This window comes from Lampetra fluviatilis, chromosome 4, assembly GCF_964198595.1.
Source record: "Lampetra fluviatilis chromosome 4, kcLamFluv1.1, whole genome shotgun sequence".
In the NCBI taxonomy this organism is placed as follows: domain Eukaryota; kingdom Metazoa; phylum Chordata; class Hyperoartia; order Petromyzontiformes; family Petromyzontidae; genus Lampetra; species Lampetra fluviatilis.
This window is the reverse complement of record NC_136278.1, coordinates 928,301-956,014: the sequence shown is the minus strand read 5'-3', so window position 1 is coordinate 956,014 and position 27,714 is coordinate 928,301. Positions and strand designations below refer to the sequence as shown.

The 27,714-nt window shown below is 56.7% G+C and overlaps 1 protein-coding gene across 3 annotated transcripts; it reads right to left on the bottom strand.

Annotated features, from left to right (window-relative positions):
• Positions 1–602: 602 nt before the first annotated feature.
• ZRANB1 (zinc finger RANBP2-type containing 1) lies at positions 603–27,685 on the bottom strand. Of its 3 annotated transcripts, none has more exons than XM_078855277.1 (10): positions 27,514–27,685; positions 21,595–22,907; positions 17,965–18,152; positions 17,344–17,524; positions 16,886–16,957; positions 10,501–10,699; positions 7,963–8,083; positions 6,343–6,472; positions 5,845–6,098; positions 603–5,235 (listed from the first exon to the last, which is right to left on the bottom strand). In XM_078855277.1, exons 2-10 carry the CDS (start codon positions 22,697–22,699, stop codon positions 5,014–5,016), a joined length of 2,472 nt encoding a protein of 823 aa, XP_078711403.1. In that variant the 5' UTR covers positions 22,700–22,907; positions 27,514–27,685; the 3' UTR covers positions 603–5,013. The 3 variants fall into 3 exon arrangements, with proteins under 3 accessions (XP_078711403.1, XP_078711404.1, XP_078711405.1); XM_078855278.1 differs by having other exon boundaries at positions 21,595–22,837; XM_078855279.1 differs by having other exon boundaries at positions 17,344–17,497; positions 27,514–27,683.
• Between the last annotated feature and the right edge of the window lie 29 nt (positions 27,686–27,714).

Sequence of the window (27,714 nt, the reverse complement as noted above, 5' to 3'; positions counted from 1 at the left end):
CCAGCCCCTCTCCACCCAGCCCCACCCCTCCTACCCAGCCCCATCCAGCCCTACCCCACCCAGCCCCTCCCCTCCCACCCCCCACCTAGCCCCACCCCACCCAGCCCTCCCCACCCAGCCCCTCCCCACCCTCCCCTCTCCACGCAGCCCCACCCCTCCCATTTTTCGATGCACGACGGACGGACACAATAATCCCGTGGTCTGGTGTAACCAGGAGGTTCCTACCAGTATTATGGGGGTAATGAATGTGGTGATAGAAAATGTGGCTTAATAGCATGACGAGCATAGTGATGGAGGTGGTGCCGATGATGGGGATGGTGGTGTCGGCGGTGTTCATGACATGGATGGTGATGCCGGTGTTGACAGTCATGGGCGTGGTGAGATTCTCCACAGTGCTGGAACACAGGCGGGCAGAGCCACCGCCGCCCGACGGAGTGGAAGAGGTGTGTATGTTTGTGCGAGTGTGGGTGATGATGAGATGAAGGTGCTTGATGAGATTGTAACGATGATTAAATTACAATGATGGGTGGTGTGATGTAGGTAGTGATGGTCGATCAGCTGTCCATCCCATAAAGAACGGCTCGACTCACGGGGAGTCAAATCAGGTAATTTATTTGGGAGGTACACGGCCCGGGGTCACGGAACATGGGAACAGCACGGGGGGCCAGGGAGTACGCGGTTGGGGAGAGGGGGGAGGACACGGGTTCAGAGGGGACAGGGGGAACGTATAACCACTTCCCAGACCCCACCAACTTCACTCCCAGAGCGAATCCCAAACGCAGGCCGGATCCCCAAATTGCAGGGCTGAATTTCTCACAACATTTTCCTGGAATAAGGTGCGCGTGTGGTAGCAACCACAGCCACATCGATAGGTTTACTGGATGTGGTGTGCCGGGTACAGAATTAATTTCCAGGTAAACCCCGGCTGAAACTACGCCTTCCCTGCCTCGGGACTCCTCGCGTCGAGCTCCCGGGCCCCGGAGGAGGGATGTCACCCGATGTTAAAGACTCGGATGTTGGCATCACCCTCCCCGTGTCGGTCTGTGCTCAAGGTTCAATAAAACTCCGCAAAACGAAAAAAACACTGAAAAATGCGACAAAAGTGGACGCGGCGGAACATTCAGGAGGCAAGAGGCCCTGAAGGCAAACCTCCACTCGGGGTTCGCAGCAGCAGGGAGCTCGTGTCGAGCCGCTCCCCTTGAGACGTCCTCCTGTGAGCACAGCCCAGGTTTCAGAGCCCATAGGTGTGAGTGGGCTACACTAGCACGTGCCACCTGCACACGATGACCAGGTAATACCCCAACACAACCGCCAAACGCGTTTCATTGGGGTGGGGGGCAATAAGCCCCCAGCACGAGCCCAATCCTTTAGGTTTCACAGCCCCGCAGTTGTAGTCCTCTCTGTGGCGACCCCCTTCACCCCCCAGTCATATTGCCACCTCCAGCGCTTTGCTAGGACACGCACTTTAACTTGGTGTTCGCTATCAGTTTTAAAGTTCATATCGCCTGCGACCCTCATCCCCCAGCCCCTTGGCGAGGGTTTGGGGGTCTGGACCAAGGGCGTGGGGATGATGTCACGCGGTATCCCTCGCCCAGGGGGGACGCGGGGAATTGGGGACTTGGTAATACGGGTGGGGGGGGGGTCGTGAACATAGCGACCTGTGGGGACAGTTGAACTCTCAGAAGGGGATGTGGGGACCTCCGGAAACGGGGCGCTCTGCTCACAGATCTCCACCCTCCCCGGGCAGCGGTGAATACTGACGCAGCCGCAACGACAGAATAAATAATAGGGGAGAGGCCTCACCGCCTCACTCGGCCCAAGTCTAGTGGCACAGACACAGGGACCCAGGACCTATGAACCCAGGTATCTGTGTTACCCAGGGCCCTGAACTCAAGAGCCATGGCTCAGGATGCTGGGGTTGAGAACCACAGGGCTGAGAACCCCAGGATCCAGACTCCAGGAACCTAGGGGACCATGGACTCTAAATCCATGACGCAGAACCCAAGGCTCTAAACTCAGGACCTAGGGGTTAGAACCCAGGAACTTGGGGGCGAACATTCAATGATCTAGAACACCTTGGGACCCTGTACTCAGAATCCATGACGCAGGACCCCATGGGGCTCGAATAATTCATTGATCGTTGCGAGGCGGTGTGGCCACATGGGGGAGTGGTGGATAATTTCACAAGAGGCTATAATCAAAAACAGACTCATCGCAACACGCTAGTTATGAACAGGCAACGTAAAGCACCGCCCTTCGTACACACATCAGTCAGAACCAAGCGCTAATGCTGGGGAATGAAGGGGGTAATGGGGATGGGGGAGCGGGGATCACGGGAGGATGGCAGGAAGGGAGAGGGAGGGAGAGAGGGGGGCGGGAGAGGGGGGCGGGAGAGGGGGGCGGGAGAGGGGGGAGGGGGAGGGAGAGGAGAGGGAGGGAGAGGGAAGGGAGGGAAGGGAAGGGAGGGAGAGGTATTGGGCCGAAAGGGGTGGAGGGACGGGGGTACATGCACCTGCACTCAGGAGGGGGGGGGGTAGAGGCAGGCAAGGAGCGAGTGCTTAAACTGTGAAATATAAAGAAGCTTGAATCCGTCACATTCTTAACAAGTCTATGAAATCGCACTCGGCAGCAAGGTCAATGATTAATGAACAAGGTGAGGGAGCAATTCATTCTCAAAGGTCATGTTCCTTTTAATTACTACCTACTGGCGTGTTCTATATGTATATTATGTACACAGTGTATTGTGTGTGCTGTGTGCTGGGCTGTGTGTATAAACACAGCGGCAGACACACATTGAGACACACATACAAAAATACAAACATGCACAGACCTACACAAAGACGCACGCATATACAGACACACACACTCTTGGGACACGTACACACACACCCAAACATACGCACATGTGAGTACAGTAAACATCGAGCACGCACGCACACTGGATGTTTCCTCCACTCACACGCGCGCACACACACACACAGGCATCTGTGTGTGTTGTTAAAGCAGCTTGATATATTCTCACTCATTGACACACGTTAGCCGCCTCCTCCTCTTCCTCCTCCTCCTCTTGCCAGGCTCGGCCGCGGTTATGACGACGACGCTTGTTAACCCACGACAGCCTCACGGACCCTCAAGACTCTTTTTTTTAAAGAGGGTCCTGCCATTCAATTTTTTTCACAGCAGATAGGGGGCGATGTTGCTGCTGCTGTTGCCGTGTGATCTCAATTGAATAATTCTGCAGGGAGCTTTTGCAGCACTGGGATGTTTTGACCAATACCGGTTATTGCCAGAAAGGTTAGAACATATTCTTATAGTTTGAAACTGGAAAGAGGGGTCCCATGTGATACCAGTTACACTGTTGTTGGGGTTTCTTTTTGCAATGGGAGGACACTGAAGAACGGAGAGGAAAGGGGAGAAGCAGGGGGAGGACAAACGACGTCCACACAGAAAGGGGCATCCGAGTCGGGACTCAAACTCGGGCGATTCTTGCTGCGAGGCGTGTCACCACTGCGCGGAGACTCTCTTTTAACTTAACATTATTTTCCGAACCGATACCAATTCAGCCACGTGTATTTAACTGCTGAATCGACCCTGCGCGTGCGTGGGGCGTGTGCGCACGCGCCGTGTACACAGCATACACACGACGTGTACACAGCATACACGGTGTGTATGCGTGCGTGTACACAGCGTGTACGCAGCGCGTCAAGAACGTCCCCCACCAAGCCTTGCAGACCACGCGGGGGGGGGGGGGGGGTGGCAAGTGCTGCGTGTGTCAGCGAGCACCTCGTGAGGCCAGCATGGCACACGAGGAGGAGGTGTTGTTGTGGTTACCGCCTCGCCGGGCCCCACCTCCCCAGTCGCTGGCACACCGAGGACTCCGTTTTGAGACTGAGTCGACCAAGAGGAGGCGGCAGCTCAGGACAGGTTCAGATATCACGTGGTACCGACGATCGTGTGTAGTGTCAGCCCTGTTGTGTCTCACCGTAACAACCCCTTGAGTGTCTTTGTAAACGTGTCGATATATTTATGATTGTCCGTATGTTTACGTGTCTGCATAGACATGTCTTTGTTACATCTGTGCTTATGTTTATGCGTGAGTTTGTGTGTGTGTGTCTGCGTACTGGGTATGTCTACGTGTATTCGCCTGTGTGTCTGTGTGTCCATCTCTCTGTGTGCTCATCGAGGTGTGTAATTTGTGCATGTGTGTACGTGTTTATGTGCTGTGTATTCGCCTGTGTCTGTGCGTGTGCATGTGTCTCTTTGTAGTAATTAACCTCAGCGTGGGCAGGTGACCTCAAGGGTCCTGACCCAGGAGGGGTCACATAGGGCAGGGTGTCCCATCCTGCAAACTCGTCCTTGTACAGTGAAACGTCCACCCTGACGACGTGATGAGCAACTCACCGGCAGGAACTCACTCGCTCACTCAGTACCCCCCCCCCCCCCCACTCGTCCCTCGCCGCGTCGCTCCCGTGCTGTCCTGGTGTGTCGTCTTGGGCTCAAACTACCCGAAGCCCGATGGTGACCTCCGCCACTTCCACCACAGCGGCTTGTGTTCCATCGCGTTCCGTCTCATTCCATTCCACCCGCAATTGCAAGCGCCGAGTTTGAGGGTTAACGGAAACCCGACTCGACTGGCCACCGGCCTCGACCTCCGACCCTCCTCATAATTTTCACCCACCGCCGACTTCTGGCAACGCCACAATTCCTGACATATGACCTACTCATAACTCTTGACCTGTGACCTCCCTCGCAATGGGCTATAGTGCTGGCTCGTGGTGCTGGAGAAAAGAGGGCTGGGTGGGGGGGGGGCGGTTCGCGAAGAGAGGATGAAGCACCGCCGCCCCTCCCTCGTGCTCGTTTCCACCGAGGGTGCTGTTCATCGTGGTGCGGGCACAGTGGAACGAGGTGGAGAGCGGATTAGCGCCCCATAAACGCCGGCAATGGACGAGCAACTTCTTCGTCACTCATCATCGTCACCGCCGCCGGCGTCACTCATCATCGTCACCGCCGCCGTCACTCGTCCTCTTCGTCCTCCTCCTCCCCGTCCGACAGCGCCCCCCCCGGGCCGCGGGGCTGCAGGTGCCTGTAGCGCTCCAGCCACTTGTCCAGCATCTGCGTGACGAGCGGGTGGCGGCGCCGCGACACGCGCTGCCGTGCCACCAGGATGCCGCCCTCCGTCACGCAGCAGTCCAGCCAGTGCCGCAGCAGCCGCTCCTGGTTTTCCTCGCTGCCGATCTGCGGGATGGAAGAGCGGAACGGAGGAGAAAGAGGAAGAAAGAGGAGGGAGGAAGGAGGGGGAGAAGGAAAGGGATTTAGCGCCAGTCTAAACTACTAAACTACTTTTTATTTTACCATGTAAGGCCCACTGAGCTGTATAGCTCTTATTAAGAAGTGACCTGGCCACAAATGACAGCTCAACGACGTGGCTTATCACGTGGAAATTTATAGCAGTCAAATACTCTAAACATGTGATTTGATTCTCTATGTGGAGGGACTAACCGGAGGACCCGGAGAAAAATCCATGCCACCACGGGGAGAACGTGCAAACAGTCTGCAGCACCAGCGAGCGACCACTGAAATGTGAGACAATTTTTACCTCGTAGAATTTTCACCCCGGGGGGAAAATACAAAATATTATTTGAACCCCTGGGTATAAACGCATTGGGTCAAGATGTTGTACAGGTTCAGAGCAACAGTGAAGAGATCGGGTGCCTACCCAGGGTTTCTTACAGCCTTGTTCAAACCGACTCCTGTCGACATTAAGCAGTTGACTGTATCGCCCGAGAACGGTTGCGCCAACAGCAAACGTACGCAGTGACTCCCACGGCGTCCCACGTCTCTCACCTCGCAGGCCGACAGGAAGTGCACGGGGAGCAGCTTGCGCTCGCTGTCCACCAGCGGCAGGAAGGTCACGGTGCCTTCATCCTCGCCGCCACCGCCGCCGCCGCCACCACCGCCGATGTTGGCGCCGGCGCCGGGGCTCACGTAGCCCTCGCTCTCCATGGGTACGAGCGCCGAGAAGTGACCGCGCGTGTAGCCCAGCGCGATGGGCGACTTCCAGCAGAAGCTCGCCTCCCACAGCACGGGCAGGTACACGCCTGCGCACGCACGCATGCAGGCACACGCGCGCTCCCTCGTACCGCGTGCATCGCTGGAAGCTCACTCGGCGCGCTCGTGCACGCGTACACGTGTTGGGCAGGGACCATGCGCTGGGTGTGGAAGTGATGTTGGGTGTACGTGACGTGACGTGGACGATTTAGACACGTGCAGGGTGTACGGGATGTTGATGGGGTGCGGGGTGTGCATGGTGTGTGCGGGACGTGCGGGCGGTGAATGTGGGACCTTGGAAGCGAGCATATCCCAGCGTCTCCCCGCGGAAGCTCTTGTAAAACTTGACTCCGTAGACGATGATGGGACGACGCAGCACGTGGGCGAGCACAAAAATGTGCGTGTGCTCCAGGCTGGAGCCCGGCTGTATCCACACAAAGACAAAGATCCACCATGTAGCTTTTAACAGACTGTTGGGACAAGTGTTGTGAGCGAGCACCTGTGAAGGCAGGTAAGGCACACGAGGGAATGAGTGGCCAGCACCACACCTGGCTGACTTTGTCCCCCTCATTTGAGGCTGAGTCGACTTAGGAGAGGCTCAAGACTGGTTCAGATAATCATCACTGATGTTGGCAATAAGCAGGAATCGAATTTGGGTCACCGTATTCAAAGCGCAGCTCACATGTGAACCGTAGCACACGGTGACACACACAGTGTCGCACAACACTGACTGTTGGAGCAAGAGCTGCAGCGCTTAGCTTTGCGATGAACGACGTGGCGACCCGAGTTTGATTCCCAACCACGGCCAACATCAGTGACGAGCGATATCTGAACCGATCCTAGGAGCCACATCCCCAACCCGCACTGGCAGAGTACGGTCAAACAACCCCCCCCCCCCCACCATGGTCGACATCGTGCCGTGGATGAACCAGGGGCGGCGAAATTAATTTGCCGCTTCGAGGGACAGGCAGCCCCCCTACCGGACGGTGAACCAAACCCGTGGGAAAGTGAACGAGACGCGCACGGACCACGCGCCGGCAATTTCCCCCAATTTGCGTAAATCAGACACGTCATTAAAATTAGCATAATACGAGCAGGCCCGGGGCCTCATTAGCGCCTCGTTAAAGCGGGATTTATTGCGTTAAGCAGGCGCGCTCCTCCACTGCTGAGCGGTAATTGCAATCGGTTAATGTCTCCGATAAAAACGGAAGGGGAATAAACACTCCTTTCGCGAGCGATAAAATTAGGCGAGCCATGCCGAGAAGTGTCGACGGCGCACAAAGCAACACGCGCTTCCGCAAACACACCGGCACGCCAACACTCTAACAAACAAAGACACAGATCCCCCGTGTAGCCTTAACAGACTGTCGGAGCAAGTGCTGTTAGCGAGCACCTATGAAGACCGGCACTGCAGGCGAGGGGGTGGGTGGCCAGCACCACGCCCGACCGCACAAAGACACACATTGACATACACGCACGCAAGCACATTAACACACACGAACACAGGCCGGACCGGCACGGTGTGCGGGCTGCCGAGGGGTGCGGGCCTTGCTCGGCTGCCGTGGTTCAGACCACAGGAGGGCGCTGGTGGCCAAGTGTTGCCCCCCTAACGGTCTGAACCAGAGGTCACTGGAAGGACATCGGAGTAGATCTGTGGTGCCCACTTCCGTGAGACGTTCTCCAACACATAGGGTTGGCGCTGCTCTCCTCCGAGTGGACGTCTCGCCGAGTGACGTTGGCGCCGATTGCGTAATTGGGATGGAATTGAGGATGAACTCATGGTTCGTTTTTACGTTCCAGATCACAGGAGAACACGGCGCCCGCGTTAAGCACCCATCTCAGCTGCAGCAAGGGCGGTGTGGCCAGCCTGGGGCCAACCCGAGTTGAGCACGACCGGCACGCCCCGGGACTGACCTGGCTGGCGAGCGAGAGGATGAAGGCCCAGTCCTCCTGCCACTGCTCCTCCCGGAGGGAGAAGTGGAGGCCGAAGCTCTGCGATGACCACGACTCCCACTCCTTCCAACGGGTGTAGAACCTTCAAACCGCACACGCCGCACACACCGCCTGATTGCGACACCCACGCGAATGCTGCTGCTTTCCCGCGACACCCTCCAAACAGCGCAATCTCGTCGTCGTCACTGTCATCATTACATGGTCCCCCGTAGCCCAAGTCACCGATGTGCATTTGGTTTTCGTGGTGTAATCACGGATACACCGCATTGCCCCACGTACACTATCTTATACCATACTGCAGCACACCACACACACACCACACATTAACCACACCACACACACAGCACACACACAAAAAAAGGTCCCCCGTATAGCCTTAGCAGACTGTTGGGGCAAGTGCTGTTTGCGAGAACCCATAAGCCGGCACGGCCTATACGGGTTCTCGCCGCTTTTGTCTCCCCAGCAGCGATGTTTACATACTGCACAAGGTACTCATTTGAGGCCGAGTCGACCTAGGGGAGGCCCAGGACCGGGTCAGATAATCGCCACTGGTGTTGGCTGTGAGCGGGAATCGAACTCGGGTCACCGGGTTCGTAGCGCAGCGCGCTAACCGCTACACTACCAGTTTAACACGTAGCAGGCTTTCGCGACCAATGTTATTCATAATAAAGGTTTTTGGGTTAGATCGTGTAAGTATAAATGTGTCGTAACCCTCCACCACCCGACACAGACAATTAGTAAGGGATTTGTCACGTAAACAAAACGCCAACTAGTTACTACTTCAGCCCACCGGTGTGTTGGAGAGTAAACCCACTACTTTTACAATTTGAGTAGTACGACGTTTCGCTGGCAATTACATCCAGCATCATCTGGCGTTTGCCAGAATAGTGAACCCATCCACCTGCTTCCAGTCTTAAATAGAGCAAGACGACATCATCTCTGAACCCAATCAGGTGATTTATTTAAACAAAAGGAAGGAGCAGTAATGGGCTCTCCTTTGTCTCCTGCTATAGCGAATCTGTACATGGAAAACTTTTAAGCAAGAGCACTTGCTTCAAGTACATTAAAACCATCTTTTTGGTTTAGATATGTAGATGACACTTTGGTTGTCTGGCCACATGGTAAAAATACACTTAATGACTTTATCAATCATCCCAATTCACAAAACCCGGCCATCCAGTTCACCATGGAAATGTAGGTGAATAACACTCCCTTTCCTGGATATTTTGCTCGGACAGCGTTTACTTAAAAGGAATGCACACTGATGCCTATTTGAATGCAGATTTGCATCATCACTCCGCACAGAAATCCTCTCTCATTAAGATGCTCATACATTGGGCTAAAACAGTGTCAGATGGTGAAAGTCTGAGGAAAGAGATTAAACATGTGAAAGAAGCTTTACGATTGAATGGCTACAATAATGCTCAAATTAACAGAGCATTGAATGCCAAACCAAGATCGAACAGCAAATACTGCTGAAAGCGTTCAAGTTATTAACACTATTAAAATACCATATATCGCGGGAGTAACTGACAAAATAGTTCGAGTTTTGGAAAAGTAAAAAATCGATGTAAGATTTGGCACGGTACACAAAATAAAAAAACGAGTATCTTGTACTAAAGATTAATTGCCTAAGTTATCAACATCGGATTAATTGCTTACGTGGCAGATGCTATATTGGACAGACGGGACGTAACATTAGCGTAAGACTAAAATAACATCAACGAAATATTAAATACTCTCAAACACAATTGTCGGCAGTTGCAGAACATACCAACAAGGACACTCAATTGATCTTGATAACGTTGAAGTGTTATGTAAAACGAATTATTACTGGCCAAGACTAATTCGAGAATCCATTGAAATTGAGAGAAATGCAAATAAATTTAACGGCTCTGACAGCTACAGGCTTAGTGCGGCCTGGAAGCGTATTATTAAGTAATACATCTTATAACTACAATTGCTTATAGAGGGAACACATATTAATTAACTGTTTACTAATCTATTATAAATTACAATAACCATCCCCTCCTCTGATTTCTGCACCTGATGGGTTCAGTGATGATGTCATCTTGCTCTATTTTTAGCAAATCGCCCGATGATGCTGGTTGTAATTACCAGCGAAGCGTCAAACTACTCAAATTGTAAATGTTGTGGATTTACTCTCCAACACACCGGTGGGCTGAAGTAGTGACTAGTTGGCGTTTTGTTTATGTGACAAATCCCTTACTAATTGTCTGTGTCGGGGGGGGGGTGGAGGGTTACGACACATTTATACTTACGCGATCTAACCCAAAACCTTTATTATGAACACGACACTACACACACACAGCACGCACACACAGCGCGCACACACGGCGCGCACACACGGCGCGCACACACGGCGCGCACACACGGCGCGCACACACGGCGCGCACACACGGCGCGCACACACAGCGCGCACACACACAGCGCACACACAGCGAGCACACACAGCGCGCACACACGCCACTCTCTCACCAATGGGAGCAGTCGTGGAGGCTGTCGCGCAGCGCGCTGCGAAGCACGCAGTCCTTGTCGTCGATGCCCCACGTCGCCTGCAGCACCGAGTCGAGGAGGCAGTCCCCCGCCGTGCGGTTCCACAGCGCGTACAGGCGCGACTCGAGACGCTCGCTCAGCTCCAGCGACCAGTTGATGATGGGAGACTCCTCCTCCAGCTCTGCGTGCCCACGGGTCGGGACGGGCGGCGGGGTCAGGGGGGGGTAGGTCGGGAGGTCGGGGTTAGGGCCGCCGTTGACCCGCGAACTCGCGGGCACGGTTGCCCGGGTCGGTTCGTGTGCCGACCTTTTACCACGCACTGCTGCGGGGCATCTCCAGGAGCTCAACACGCAGTTCCACTTCCACTTTGGGGATGGATAATAATCTCATATTCTTCTTTTCTTAATATTTCACGTTTATTTTGTTCAACCAGGTTAGGACTCGACAGTGGTGACCTGGGTGACCAAAACGATAAAAGCAATAACATAAGGAGTATAGACCATCATGCGAGCTCCGCTCATCCTCACAGCGTCTTTTGGCTAGCCATCGAATAAAAACAGTTACTGCTTTTACACGCTTCCAGATGCACTTCTGCGGCCGTCTGGAACACACTTCCTTCCGATAATAGGAAGTGACTGGAGCTATGCACTTTTAAATATACTGTAGATTGGAAACTAATTTCGTAAGAACTGCCTTTTGTGTTTAGTTTGCTGTTCTTCCCCCACACCTCCATATAGCACGGTTGGCTGCGTACGGTGTGAAAGAAGTTCAACATACGTACATGGAAACGACATACAATGATTAAGCAAATAGAAATCAGCACAAAACAACTGCATTAAAAAAACCTGCATAAAACAGTGCACAAACCTAAATCAAGATTAAATAAATTAATGTTGCATTTATATTGCGCCGCTGAAATGCCTCAGAAAAGTAGAACGCCTCATGTGTCGCACCTCATCTCAAACATTCGAAGGGCCCCCCCAGTGGCAGCTGTCGCTGTGCGACACAAGGTGATGCAGTGCACGTCAGAGGTCGCAAACGGGTTTTGATTCCTTACCCGTACCGGTACCCGGCCGCACCAGGGTCGCAAACGGGTACCCGTACCCGTACCCTACCCGATACCCGGCTACTCGTACCCGGCCGGGTATCGGGTAGGGTATGGGTATCGGGTACCCGATTACGACCTCTGGGATGAAGCCATGTTGCAGGCGCGGGTGGGTTGATTCTAGGAACTTGAATTGTGAGAAGAGACAAGACGTTGGGAAGTGAGTGACAAACGGTTACTCACCAGTGACTGACGGCCTACCCGTACCCGGCCGCACCAGGTTCGCAAACGGGTACCCATACCCGGCCGGGTACGGGTAGCCGGGTATCGGGTAGGGTACGGGTATCGGGTACCCGTTTGCGACCTCTGGTGCACGTGGCCTGCCAGCGGCCATAGTTCTACTGCCACTAGGGGGCGATGATTGGTCGAGATATGCGCAATCCCTAGCGAGTGATTTGCGGCTCCATCTTTCTCAATTGGCAAAATGAGGATCGCGACGCCGGCACACAACGGACTGCTCTTGCGAATGACGTCACGGGATACCGAACGTCCACCGAGTTGTTCGCCACCCATCGCCTCAAGTCCTGTTGTGGCCTGCACCGTGCATCGGAGCTCTTTAACTGCACTTTCCCCAACAGTCTGCGAGAGGCGATGCGGGGGCTATTTGTTTTTGTTCACGGCCTTACATTTTTAGTATAATAGTACTCATTAAGTCTCCCATCACTGTGGTGTTAAGCAAATCATCATCATCATCATCTCTGATAACAATGATCATAAGATGTTATTTTATGCCGAGACAGAAAGAGGGACCACGTAGACTAGAGAACACACGCAGGGCAAAGACGGCATCATTCTGTGGAAGAAAAGTGAGTGGGCTGGGGCCGGACACGTCACGGCTAGAAAGGACGACGGCTGACGGTCAACGACGAACGACGGACCAAGGGAGGGAAAGCACGCGAGAGAGGACGCTGACTAGAGAGACGGAGCGATGAAAGCAGCTCATGACACATGGGTGCCATGTGGAGTCGCGTCGCAAAATCGTGACAGATGGCAACAGCTTCTTGGGGAGGCCTTCATCCAGCAGTGGATTGACCATGGCTGCTGCTGCTGATGATTCGCTGATGGTGGGAGGCTGCGGGAGGCGGTGTGCCGAATGAAGGTGACCTTGAGCTAACGGCCGTGGCAGGGATTCCCGTGCTGGCTGCGGCATCTGCCAGTTCAGCGGCATAGCCGTCCGTGTGTTCACACATCTAAATACGCGCGCACACACACACACTAACGCATACACACACATTCACACATATATCTCCACACTCACACATTCTTATATGCACTAATACACAGACACATATGTACGTTCACATTCACACATACACGATCGTAATACACTCGCACTCATACGTACATACTCGTACTCTTACAAACACACACTAATCCACACACTTACAAATATAGTACACATGAACACACTCATACAAAGACAAAGATCACCCGTATAGCCTGAACAGATTGTTGGGGCAAGTGTTGTTAGTGAGCACCTATGAAGGCCGGTACGACACATGAGGGGGGGTGGGTGGCCAACACCACGCCCGGCTGCCTTTGTCTCCCTAGTGGAGATGTACTACACACCGCACCAGGTACTCATTTGAGGCTGACTCGACCTAGAGGAGGCCTAGAACCGGTTCAGATAATCGTCACTGGTGTTGGCCATGAGCGGGAACCGAACTCGGGTCTCCGGATTCGTAGCACAGCGCGGTAACACAGGTTCACGAACACTCACGCACCACACAACAACAACAGCTGTCGCTCACCACGAAATGAAAGTCAGATCTCCGCAGCACTTGTGCCAGGCGAGGTGAACTTTGAAGATTTTCGATTCGTGCGCACGCACACATACGCGCGCGTACAGACGCGTACACACGGCTGTACCGTGCTGACGCATCTGTCAATCTGACCCCCACAAGAGCAACATTATTGGAGGTGCCCCCCCCGCCCCACAATCCCTCCCACCCCAGGCCCCCCACCCGTCTCCCTGGCTCCCGGCCCGCAGGCTGCCCCCCACCCTGGGAGAGACGTTTATGCCACATATGTTTCCTTACGTTCGCCGCGTGCACGAGGCTCGTTAGCGGCGTGGGGTGCCTGGGCATCGCTCTCGCTCGTGCACTTGTACATGTGTAATTACGTGTGCAAGCACGTGGGGGTGCGTGCGTGTGAGCGTGCGTGCGAGCGGTAGTGCAGTGGTTAGCGCGCTGCCGTGTGAATCCGGCGACCCGAGTTAAATTCCTGCTCACGACCGATAACAGTGGTGATTATTTGAACTGGACCCGAGCGTCCCCTAGTAGGTCGACTCAACCTTAATGTATGGTTGAACTTCTTTCACACCGTACGTAGCCAACCGCGCTAATCAGAGTTGCGGGGGGGAGGACAACAACGCAGTTTGAGTACCTGGTGTGGAGTGCGAAGATCAGCACTCAGGGAGACAATGGTGGCCAGGCAAGGTGTTGGCCACTCGTGCCCTCGTGTACTCACCGGCGGAGCCAGTGGGGGGGGGGGGGGGTGGAGTGGCACGTGACCTCCAAATGATCCGATCGAATCCCTAATTTCGATCGGATCATTGAGGTTTATTAGTAATAAATCGGCATTTTGCGACCCCCACTGCCACTGTGTAGTATATTATTATGAGATGATAGGACAATAGTCTGAGTCCATAATTGGCAATATGTAACGGCAAAGCGGTTATAAGTGACTCAGAATTGTGCGCAGTTGTGTATACAATACACGACTTCCCTGAAGGCATTCACCTTCAGCGAGCGCGATGCCGATCACACAACGCGGTTCGAATTCGACCCTCGATCGATGGCTGCGCCATCGCCGCACACGCGTCGAACAAAAAGCAAGGGACAAGTCCTTACTTACTAACAACTCCTTACTTACTAACAACTCCTATCATTTTTCATTGCTGGAGGGGTTGCCCCCCCTACCTGAAAATCCTGGTTCCGCCATTGCGTGTACTGTGCTGGCGTTCATAGGTGCCCACTAACAGCACTTACCCAACAGTTTAATCAACATTAAATACTCGATCGTTGTTTTTGTGAGCAAAATAGTGCGTGTCATTTTGTGTGGAAGCAGGTGGGTGTCTTTGTTTTTTGTGTATACGGGTGTGTTTATGTAGTTATTAACATGAATTGATTCTTTTTTGTGCTTTTGGGGGTCCTTGACCCTCAATCATTAAGGATTTTCATGATGGTGGGCAGGCCCGGGTAAAGCTGCGTAGCCAGGAGTCAGAGCCATTCCCTGTTCACCTTGGGGTGCGACAGGGATGTCCTCTGGCCCCTGAATTATGTAACATATTTTTCACCACGTAGTTTGAGAAGCTTTCCATGGTTGTACAGAAGGAATTTAAAATTGCTAGAGATACAATGGGAGGCTGATCGATGCCTGAGTGCAGTCAAGGCATGTCTCCCTCTTGGTCAACCATGTTATGTATGCTGATGGTCTTGTAATTGCTGCACATTCTGAGTTGGGGAATCTATTGCTGAACCTGGAATGTGCCGTGGCAAAGAGGTGGAGACTAACCAACAGCCCCACAAAAACAAAGCAACTTCCTGGGTATTGTGTCATCAAATACTCCCCTCCGGCCACTCGCCATGAGTGACAGGGTGGTTATAGAGAGAGTGGATACGTTTACGTACCTCGGCTGTGTGCTGACGAGCAGCAGATGTTTCACTCCGATCAGTCATAACACTGTGTTGAAGCTACCTGGCTTGTTGCTCCAGACTAAGCTCCAGGTCTTCTCAGCGACAGTTATGCCCTCCCTTTCCTATGTTTGCGAAGCCTGGACCCCTCTGAAGGAACATCTGCACTGGTTTGAAACATTCAGGGTGGCTTGCCTACGATCCATCCTTGGTTTAACCAGGTTGGATTGTATGAGAAGCTCACAAATCCTTGAAATATTTGGATAAAGTCCCGTTGGTGAGCTTCTCCGCCAGGCAAGGCTGTGTTGGATGGGACATGTAGCCTGCATGCCCATCCAATGCATGCCCAAGCAGCTTCTGTTTGGCCGGATAGAGGGTGCTTAACTGGCAGGGCATGGGCAAGGGAAGAGATGGGCTGATCCGGTACAGGAGGATCTGTAACCGAGTCGACTTTCCGATCACTGGTACAAGCGGTGTCAAGATCGGCGTCTAGGGAGGTGGCTCGTAAAGGACGCTACTTAGCAGTTGGAGGCACCCTTCAACAACAACGGAGGGCAGAGGAATGACGCTCACAACGAGCGAAGCACCGGGCCGCTAAAACGCAGCAAATTGGCGCAGTGAGGAGTGCAGATGATGCATAAACCAGTCATATCAGTCAGTCAACACAAAACACCTGCGTCTGTCCCATGACCTCATGCCAGTGAACCTTCCACACTTCACGTGGCCTCAAACTGCACCCAAGTGCTGTGGTGACATAACAGCAACTTAGTGGCCAATGGCGGCTGGTGTTTTGGTTGTGTAATATGTGTGAGCAGTAGCACAGTGGGTGAGCACAATGCGCTATGATCCCCGTGATCCGTGTTCAATTCCCACTCGTGACCAATAACAGCGACAAATATATTTTAACTGGTCCTGAGAATTGCCTAGTAGGTCGCCTCAGCCTTAAATAAGCACCTGGTGCGGCGTGTAAACATCAGCACTGGGGAGACAAAGGCGGCCGGGCGTGGTTCCGGCAACACCACGTGTGGCTGTGCGCCGTACCGGCCTTCATAGGCGCTCGTTCACTGGCAGCACTTTCCCCAATGGTCTGTTGGGGCTACGTGGGGGATCTTTGTCCTTGTGTGTATACAGTGTCTGTATACACGTGTGTGCTGCAGGCACGGGGGGGGGGGGTTTCTGTCAGGCCCTGTGATGTAGCTCAGGAAGCCTGGGGGCTGCGGTCTGTGCCAACACAAACAGCTCCTCCCGTGGGCCAGTGGGCGAGGGAGGAAGGGGGCGGGGGGGTGACGGAGGGGGGGGGTAAAGCGCAGTGGGGGAGGAGGGGTGAAGTGGCGGTGGAAATAATGGCTCACATCAGCGTACGCCAACACGGCCACAGTCGCGTCCAGACACTGGGGCCTAAAATAACGCAGCCAGTGGCTCGTTTGCCCGCCCGCCCCCTCGCTCACCCACTCACTCACCTGCTCACTAACCCGCCGAGGGCACAACACACATTCACCCAGTACACTCACAGAGAATATACCACTCACCAAGAACACACACACACTTAGAAATGAAGGTGTGAAGATGTGGCGAGCGAGTGGCGAGCGAGTGGTGAGCGTGGGGTGAGCGTGGGGTGAGAGCTCACCTTTCTGCACGTCGCGGTCCAGCAGCTCATCGTAGAGCTTCTCCTGCACGCGTCCGGGCAGCTCCTCGATCTCTGCAGCCACGGCAACCACAACCACACAACCGCTTAGCACAATCATCAGCACCTACCACCATCACATGAACATCTACCCAGCTAACCACCACCACACATACAAAAGCTAACCACCACCACAAACCCAGCTAACCACCACCACGACATACCCAGCTTACCCACCACATGGCGCAAACCCCACACCACAAAACATACTCCGCCTTCACGCATACCACACCCACATCACGCACCACACACCGCATCACGCCACGCACCACACACCGCATCACGCCACACATCGCATTTCACCGCGCAACACACACCGCATCACGCCGCACACCACAGAGCGCAGAACATCAAACTCCTCACGACACACGTGGCACCTCGTCTCGCACACCGTGGCTCACCGGCTGGCAGCGTGAAGGTCAGGAGGTCAGACAGAAAGTGGCAGGGGAAGTCGCCTTTGCGCTGGTGGAGCGACGTGGCAACTTCGCGCCGGATCAGCTCCGTCAGCTCCGGGCACACAAACGCCGGGATTCGTTTGGCCGCGTGCTGGGAGACCTGGGGGCACATGGGAACACAGCACACCTGTAGGGACACATAACACACCTGTAGGTACACACAGCACACCTGTAGGGACACACAGCACACCTGTCCAGCCCTCACCAGGTACACACAGCACACCTGTGATAGTAACCGTTTCAGTACGGGCAATGGTATCGGTGACGGTGAATGTGATACTGAGGGCTCAGTGTCTGCGGAGGTAACATTTGGTGACGGTGACGACATGACGTCCGCGAGGGTGACACTGAAAGGCTTGGTGCAGTCACGGTGGCATTTACAGCAATGGGCTCAACGTTCATGAGGGCCGGTGATGGTGGCAGCGGCGGCGTTGATGCCTTGGTGTCTCTGGGAAGGAGGGTACTGGCGACCGCGCTGGCGATCGTGCCGGTGATGATTGTGAGGGATGTGCTCGGCGCCGGTGATGGTGCTGGCGATGGCCGTCCCACGAGAGGGGATCTGCGCACCTCCGCGAGCAGCATGGCGAGGATGTCCTGCTGCTGGAAGCGGATGGCCAGGTGCACGAGCGTGTGTCCCGTGTCGAAGGCCGAGGGCCGGTTGAGCAGCCGCACCTCGTCTCCCGTGAGCTGGCGCGCGATGTCGCTCCCGCAAGACTTGTACGCCTCCACGGCCGCAAAGTCGCCCTCCACCACGCCTGGGTGACGCATGCAGGGGAGGGGACGCGGGGCCGCACGGGGGTCACGGGGACACCACACGGGGGGGTCCCACGGGGACCAGAGACAACTTGAACTCTGTTGTCAAACTGTTGAGCAATGCGGAGCGTCGATAGAGAGACGCGGCGGGGAGCACCGGGACGCGGGGACGTGGAGATACGCGGACACGTGTGGAAATGGATACATGTGGAGACATGGAGACACGTGCGCATGGATACAGAGACACACGGGCACGTGGAGTCATGGAGACACAACGGTACGTGGAGACGAGGGGTGACGGAGATCGACTCAGCCATTTATAGACACGGGGAGATGGAAATAGATCCAGGTAAGCGGGGACATGGAGAGGGGTAACGGGATGCATGGCCACACAGACACAAAGCTACACTCAGGTACGTGGGGACAGGGACACACACAGAGGCACATAGACACATGGAGCCATACAAAACACAGGGCCACAAGAGGAAACGCAGGGACAAGAGATGTACACACAGGTACACGTGGCGAGCGGGAGACACAGAAGGGCTCCCAAGGACACGCGGTGGCACACACGGACACACCGGTACCAGAGAACATAGATTACATCTCTTATCGTAAACTGTTGAGTAATGGGGAGCCTCAAGGACAGTGGTGGCACAGGCTCAGGAAAAGAAGAGTGGCACTCACACTGCTCTGCTGCTTGCAGCACAGATAGGCGGGCGAGGCACAGGGAGCCAGGGGGAGAAGCAGGCAGGTGTAGAGACATGGCGAGATGCGGGGTGATGCATGGAGGTACGGGGAGACGCAGGGTGGTGCAGGGAGGAACGGGAAGATCTATGTCTCCCCCTGTCTCCCGGGAGCTACTATTTAGGCATTGACCGGCCGAGAACGAATCTGCTGCTGCCGCTGTCGCCACCACAGGACAGATCGTCTTACCCGCCCAGCTCCCCAAAAACAAACGGCAACCCAACTCTAACGCCGAGCAAGGGGCAGGTGCAGAACAACTCCACACAGCCGGCGAAACAACATGCGCCACAGCACGCAGCTGGCTAAACAGCGGGCGCAAACGGCACGCACAGATGGGTCCTAGGGCGACGTCCTCCATCCTCCTTCACCCCCGCCGCACCCGTGCCATTCCCAGCAGTGGCGCAGCATGGTAGGCATGGGTCCCGGTGCAAGGAATGAAATGAGGGGCTACCTTCACCCAATCCAATTTTACCCCCCGGCCCCCCCCGATTCATCGAATGACCCCACCGCATAGGCCCCTCCAGTCTGAGAGACCGAGTGCAGTTGAAGGAACTGCACACTCGCGAGCCAAACCACTGGGTCCTTTGCTAGTCTAGAGGTGCTATGATAGCCTGTGGGTTCATTGTTAGTCTATGAGGCTCTATGCGAAGTACCACTCTGTGGGCAAGTCAACGGTGGTTGTCCGATGGATAGACTCACCCTCTGCCATAGGAATGTGGAACTTCCACCACTGGCTCAGGGTGTAAATGGAAGAGGAGTCACACCTCAATGCTCATTAGAGCAGGAAATCACTTTGACTGGACTGTGTGAATCTTGAAGTCTCTATACGACTCTACGGGTCTCTACGCAAGTCTATATATAGGTCATTATGTAAGCCGACGACGGGTTTTAGTGGTGTAGCGTGGTTGGCATTGGCCCTGGTGCAAGGAATGAAATGGGGGGCCTCTATCCAATTTCCATCCCCCTACCGCCCCAATCTCCATAGTCCGGCGCCTGTACCCTTGCTGCCTTGTGGGCCCTTGTGCAGGTGTACCACCTGCGCACTACTCAATAGCTGGGCCACCGTCTCCCTGCCTCGCCGGGAGGTGCAGCACCGGCCTGCTCTCGCGGTGGCGGCGCTGGCGTCCATCTCTCTAACGAGCTGCTCGTTAACGGTCGTGGGAACGCGGCGCCGAGATCGTGCCATGTGCCGTAGCGCCCGCCCGCGGCGGCAGCGGCGTGTGCGGACTTGCCATTGGCACCCCCCTGTCTCCCCCCCCCCACCCGCAGCGACGTAATGTGCATCGATGTGCAGTTCTTACGCAGGCTTGGCACCAGCCGCGTACTCACAGCACACTGCCATGGCAACTCAGCACAGGTGTGTACGCTCAGCACAGGTGTGTACTCACTGCGCACTGCCATGGAAACTCAGCACAGGTGTGTGCTCACTGCGCACTGCCATGGAAACTCAGCACAGGTGTGTACTCCCTGCGCACTGCCATGGAAACTCAGCACAGGTGTGTGCTCACTGCGCACTGCCATGGAAACTCAGCACAGGTGTGTATGCTCTGCACAGGTGTGTACTCACTGCGTACTGCCATGGAAACTCAGCACAGGTGTGTATGCTCTGCACAGGTGCGTACTCACAGCACACTGCCGTCGACACTCAGCACAGGTGTGTACTTGCCACTCCTCGTGCGTTCCAAGTGAGAGCAGAATACTCTCAACGTACATTGAGCACTTTCTTGAACACTCTAAGCACTTTCAGCATTTGCTGTGTACTCTCGGAAACACTGTGTCCTCTCAGCACATCCTGTATATCAGTGAAAGATGTGTACTCTCTGCACACTTCAAATAATCTCAACACACTCCATGTACTCTCAGCACACACTTGTGTACTTGCTGCTCTACCCCAGGTGTCTAAACCCCATGTACGCTGCGGCAGCTGGACAATCTCAACACACTCCGCGCACTCTCTGCACACACCTGTGTACACTCAACAAAGATGGGTACTGTCAGCACTCGTCGTGTACACTCTGTACGCATTGTGTACTCCCTGCTCTCCCCGTGTACTCTCAGTGCGAGCTGAGAGGTCACCGCTAATCCGAAGCCCCGCAGGGGTGGCCGGTAAAATCCTGAGCAGCGCGGCTCATCCGAGAATTAATTTCCCTGCTGAGCGTCGCTCTCAGCTACAGTGATGGGAGGGTGAGCAATGGGTTGGGGTGATGGGTGGTGGGGGTTATGGGGGGATGAAGGATATTGTGAGATGATGGAGGGTGACGGGTAAGGATGAGGGGGTGGTGATATGACATAATGGGGAGAGATGATGGGAGGGGGCAGTGGTCTCAGATAATTATGGATGATGAGGATCTGGTTTGAGACCGTGGGAGATGGTGGCAGATGACAACGAGGATGATGGGGGTGGAGACAATGGAAGAAGACGGGGGTGATAATGGGAGTGATGGGGGAGTGATGTTAAAGGATGATGACATGCGATTAATGGGGATTCCCATCTAAACCAGTGTAAGCTAAGTGACCTTCAATTCACTTGTTTCATGAAACCGGACACTGGGCTCTAACCCAGACTCCAGACTCGGCTGCAAAATGTAAATAGGCAGTATGGTGCCCCCCACTGGGACAGGCTGGGAGGGAGGGAGGGAGGTGGGGGCTTCGGGGAGGGGGGGGCAGGAGACGTGGGAGACGTGGGCGCTGCGTTACCCAGGCACGCGTTCAGGAACAGCCAGTCGGTCTTGCGCATGCGGTTCTTGATCTGCTTCAGTCGCTTGAAGTCCACCTCGCGATCCTCCTTACGGTTATTTCCCACGGCGCCAGCAAACTCTATCCGCGGGACATCCAGCAGCGGAGAGTCCGGATCACGGCGTGACGACGACGGAGACCGCCGCATGCCCGCGCCGCAGCCCCCTCCCCCGCCGCCCGCGCCCACCAAACCGACCACGCTGCCCGTGCCGCCGCCGGCGGCGCGCCTCCTCGCCCGCTCCTGCTCTATGAGCGCGGCGGCCCTCTCGGCGTCCCTAGCGTCGATGGCCACTCGCTCCGGCTCGACCGCCTCGTAGTTGTTGGGCCGCGGGTGCGCGCACACGGAGCACTTGAGCGACTTGGGCCAATTCTCGTAGGTGCAGGTGGCGCACATCCACTTGGGGGAGACGGGGGCGCGGGACGCTGGCGGGGGCGCCGGCGCCGATGGCGGCGGGGCCAGGGCCGGTGGCGCCGCGGCACGGTTGCGGTCGTTGTTGAGGATCTCCTCCACGTGCTCGGGCGACACGGGCGAGGCCCCGCCGCCGCGACGGTGCCGGGCGATGCACGTGGTGGACGCGCCGGGAGAATCGCCGGGGCTGCCGCCGCGGGGAGACCGCTGCGCGGCGATGGTGGCGGTGACGGTGCGGCAGCCGCCGCGCTGGGTCAGGCACTGGGAGCATCGCGCGGTGCGCTGCCAGTTCATGTACGTGCACGTGGCGCAGCTCCACTTTCCGGCAGAGTCCGCCGTCACGTTACCGCCGCCGAGGCTGCCGAGGCCGCCGAGGCCGCCGAGGCCGCCGAGGCCGCCGCCCACCACGTCGTCAGCGTCCGGGCAAATGATGGGCGTCCCCCCGCTTGGGCCGCCTCCTCCTCCGCCGCTAGGGGAGACGTCGGTGAGCACGCGGCGCCAGCGCCCATCGTCCGGCGAGCCCGGCGTGCCGGCCTCGGGAGGAGAGATGATGCTGGGGCTGCGTCTGGGTGCGCGGCACATGGTGCACTTGATGGCGGAGGGCCAGTTCTCGTAGGTGCAGTAATCGCAGCCCCACTTCCTCCCACCGTCGGACATGCTGGCGGTGGCGGCTGCGGCGGCGGCTGTGGCGGCACGTACCACGGCGAGGGCGGGCGACCTCCGCGAGTGGAGGGCAGCGGTGACCCCGGGGTGCCGCTCCGATCACCATTCGGCACCGCTGTACGGGGTCACGGGCTGGGCACAGGGTCGCGGGGATAGGTCACGCCGGGATGTGGCCACCGTCACCTCCTCCTCCTCTTCACACCTGCAAAGCGGACACGACAGTGAAAGTTCAACTTATACAAATCTTCTTGAATGCGCCGGATCTCATCAGGTGTCAACAGGTGAGCAGGGTGAGCCTGGTTATAGCATTTAGAGTTTGAAGACTATCTGGTGATGTTATGTGTTGGGAGGCTTGGAGCTGTAAACTAGCAGGAGAGATGGCCGTAGAGAAACGGACTGAATCTGAGAGGAGAGTTGAGTGTCATCCCCTCGCATGAGGGGTAGGTTTTCTCTGGGTTCTCTGGTTTCCTTTCACATGAAATCAAACACTCATTGATAGAATTGCCAAAAAGTCGCAATGTAAGAGGATCCTTCTGAAAAGGATTAATGAGACTCGGTATCTATTGATATGCTACCACACACCTTTACACCTGCTATAGATACTACAACGGTATCTTCAGGTGTGTTACTGATGAGGTCTTTCCATCTGGATGTGTGCTGGCCACCGACCCCCTTCATGTGCCGTGGAGGCCTTCAGAGGTGCTTACGAACAGCACTTCTCCAACAATCTGTTGAAGCGATGATACACGGGGGATCTTTGTCTGTTTCCACGAGATTTTTGCGAAACCAGACTGGGATCTCAGTGGTACGGGATGCCAGGGGACTTGGGCAGAGCAGGGATGAGGAGGCCAGACCGAGGCGGAGAAGACCCAGAAATACAGGAGGCAGGGATCAGAACGATAGGGGTCCAGGGAGATGTGACGAGGAGCCAGGATCACGGGGAGACGGGGATTCGGGGACCCAGACGACGGGGATTCTGGGACATCGAGACCGAGTAAAAGAGGGTCACAAGGACTCAGAGTGACAGGGGTCCAGTTAACCATGGACCCAGGGAGACGGAGTGGCATGGACCCTGGGAGACGGAGTGGCATGGACCCTGGGAGACGGAGTGGCATGGACCCTGGGAGACGGAGTGGCATGGACCCTGGGAGACGGAGTGGCATGGACCCTGGGAGACGGAGTGGCATGGACCCTGGGAGACGGAGTGGCATGGACCCCAGGGAGACGGAGTGTCATGGACCCCAGGGAGACGGAGTGGCATGGACCCTGGGAGACGGAGTGGCATGGACCCAGGGAGACGGAGTGGCATGGACCCCGGGAGACGGAGTGTCATGGACCCCAGGGAGACGGAGTGGCATGGACCCTGGGAGACGGAGTGGCATGGACCCAGGGAGACGGAGTGACATGGACCCAGGGAGACGGAGTGACATGGACCCAGGGAGACGGAGTGGCATGGACCCTGGGAGACGGAGTGGCATGGACCCTGGGAGACGGAGTGGCATGGACCCTGGGAGACGGAGTGGCATGGACCCAGGGAGACGGAGTGACATGGACCCTGGGAGACGGAGTGGCATGGACCCTGGGAGACGGAGTGGCATGGACCCAGGGAGACGGAGTGACATGGACCCTGGGAGACGGAGTGGCATGGACCCTGGGAAACGGAGTGACATGGACCCTGGGAGACGGAGTGACATGGACCCAGGGAGACGGAGTGACATGGACCCTGGGAGACGGAGTGACATGGACCCTGGGAGACGGAGTGACATGGACCCAGGGAGACGGAGTGGCATGGACCCAGGGAGACGGAGTGACTTGGACCCTGGGAGACGGAGTGACATGGACCCTGGGAGACGGAGTGACATGGACCCAGGGAGACGGAGTGACATGGACCCTGGGAGACGGAGTGGCATGGACCCTGGGAGACGGAGTGGCATGGACCCTGGGAGACGGAGTGACATGGACCCTGGGAGACGGAGTGGCATGGACCCTGGGAGACGGAGTGACATGGACCCTGGGAGACGGAGTGACATGGACCCTGGGAGACGGAGTGGCATGGACCCTGGGAGACGGAGTGACATGGACCCTGGGAGACGGAGTGACATGGACCCAGGGAGACGGAGTGACATGGACCCAGGGAGACGGAGTGACATGGACCCTGGGAGACGGAGTGACATGGACCCAGGGAGACGGAGTGGCATGGACCCAGGGAGACGGAGTGACTTGGACCCTGGGAGACGGAGTGACATGGACCCTGGGAAACGGAGTGACATGGACCCAGGGAGACGGAGTGACATGGACCCAGGGAGACGGAGTGGCATGGACCCAGGGAGACGGAGTGACATGGACCCAGGGAGACGGAGTGGCATGGACCCAGGGAGACGGAGTGACATGGACCCTGGGAGACGGAGTGACATGGACCCAGGGAGACGGAGTGACTTGGACCCTGGGAGACGGAGTGACATGGACCCAGGGAGACGGAGTGACATGGACCCTGGGAGACGGAGTGACATGGACCCAGGGAGACGGAGTGACATGGACCCAGGGAGACGGAGTGACTTGGACCCTGGGAGACGGAGTGACATGGACCCAGGGAGACGGAGTGACATGGACCCTGGGAGACGGAGTGACATAGACCCAGGGAGACGGAGTGGCATGGACCCTGGGAGACGGAGTGACATAGACCCTGGGAGACGGAGTGACATGGACCCTGGGAGACGGAGTGACATGGACCCTGGGAGACGGAGTGACATAGACCCAGGGAGACGGAGTGGCATGGACCCAGGGAGACGGAGTGGCATGGACCCTGGGAGACGGAGTGACATAGACCCTGGGAGACGGAGTGTCATGGACCCTGGGAGACGGAGTGACATAGACCCAGGGAGACGGAGTGGCATGGACCCAGGGAGACGGAGTGACATGGACCCTGGGAGACGGAGTGACATGGACCCAGGGAGACGGAGTGGCATGGACCCAGGGAGACGGAGTGACTTGGACCCTGGGAGACGGAGTGACATGGACCCAGGGAGATGGAGTGACATGGACCCTGGGAGATGGAGTGGCATGGACCCTGGGAGACGGAGTGACTTGGACCCAGGGAGACGGAGTGACTTGGACCCTGGGAGACGGAGTGGCATGGACCCAGGGAGATGGAGTGGCTTGGACCCAGGGAGACGGAGTGACTTGGACCCAGGGAGATGGAGTGGCATGGACCCTGGGAGACGGAGTGACTTGGACCCAGGGAGACGGAGTGACTTGGACCCTGGGAGACGGAGTGGCATGGACCCAGGGAGACGGAGTGACTTGGACCCAGGGAGACGGAGTGACTTGGACCCAGGGAGACGGAGTGGCATGGACCCAGGGAGACGGAGTGACTTGGACCCTGGGAGATGGAGTGGCTTGGACCCAGGGAGACGGAGTGACTTGGACCCAGGGAGACGGAGTGACTTGGACCCTGGGAGACGGAGTGGCATGGACCCAGGGAGACGGAGTGACTTGGACCCAGGGAGACGGAGTGACTTGGACCCAGGGAGATGGAGTGGCATGGACCCTGGGAGACGGAGTGACTTGGACCCAGGGAGACGGAGTGACTTGGACCCTGGGAGACGGAGTGGCATGGACCCCAGGGAGACGGAGTGACATGGACCCAGGGAGACGGAGTGACTTGGACCCTGGGAGACGGAGTGACTTGGACCCAGGGAGACGGAGTGACATGGACCCTGGGAGACGGAGTGGCATGGACCCCAGGGAGACGGAGTGACATGGACCCAGGGAGACGGAGTGACTTGGACCCTGGGAGACGGAGTGACATGGACCCTGGGAGACGGAGTGGCATGGACCCCAGGGAGACGGAGTGACATGGACCCAGGGAGACGGAGTGACATGGACCCAGGGAGACGGAGTGTCATGGACCCAGGGAGACGGAGTGACATGGACCCTGGGAGACGGAGTGGAATGGACCCAGGGAGACGGAGTGACATGGACCCTGGGAGACGGAGTGACATGGACCCAGGGAGACGGAGTGACATGGACCCTGGGAGACGGAGTGACTTGGACCCTGGGAGACGGAGTGACTTGGACCCTGGGAGACGGAGTGACATGGACCCTGGGAGACGGAGTGACATGGACCCAGGGAGATGGAGTGGCTTGGACCCAGGGAGATGGAGTGGCTTGGACCCAGGGAGACGGAGTGACTTGGACCCTGGGAGACGGAGTGACATGGACCCAGGGAGACGGAGTGACTTGGACCCAGGGAGACGGAGTGGCATGGACCCTGGGAGACGGAGTGACATGGACCCAGGGAGACGGAGTGACATGGACCCAGGGAGACGGAGTGACATGGACCCAGGGAGATGGAGTGGCTTGGACCCAGGGAGACGGAGTGACTTGGACCCTGGGAGACGGAGTGACATGGACCCAGGGAGACGGAGTGACTTGGACCCTGGGAGACGGAGTGACTTGGACCCTGGGAGACGGAGTGACTTGGACCCTGGGAGACATGGAGCGAGGGAGGTAGAGACACATGGAGCCGACGGTGAGAGGCGAGCGAGCAGCCCAAGTAAACAAGAGTTGACAGACAAGCAGTAAGGGAGACGGCGCAGGCAGACAGCCACAGAACGGTACAACGGATGAGACCGGGACTCAGGGAGACAAGAAGACAGAGAGACAAGCAGAGAGACAAGCAGAGAGAAGACAGGGACTCGGGGACACGGGGACTGGAGGCCGCATCCCTCCCACTGGCCCCTCGTGTTTACAGGCCGGCACCCCGCGCCGCCTGGCACCCAACGGGCCCGAGACCCGGGAGAACTCACCCTTCTCTCCTCCTCCTGCTCCTCCTCCTCCTCGCCGGGAGACGATCTCGCCTCTCCCCGCTCTCTCCCCTCTCCTCCCTCCCTCCCTCTCTCCCACTCCTCGCTCGCCTCTCGCACTCCGCTCTCCTCTCTCCCCGCGCCGCCCTCAACGCCTGCCCGACATGGCGACCCGTCTCCCCGTGACGTCACCGCGCACGCGCC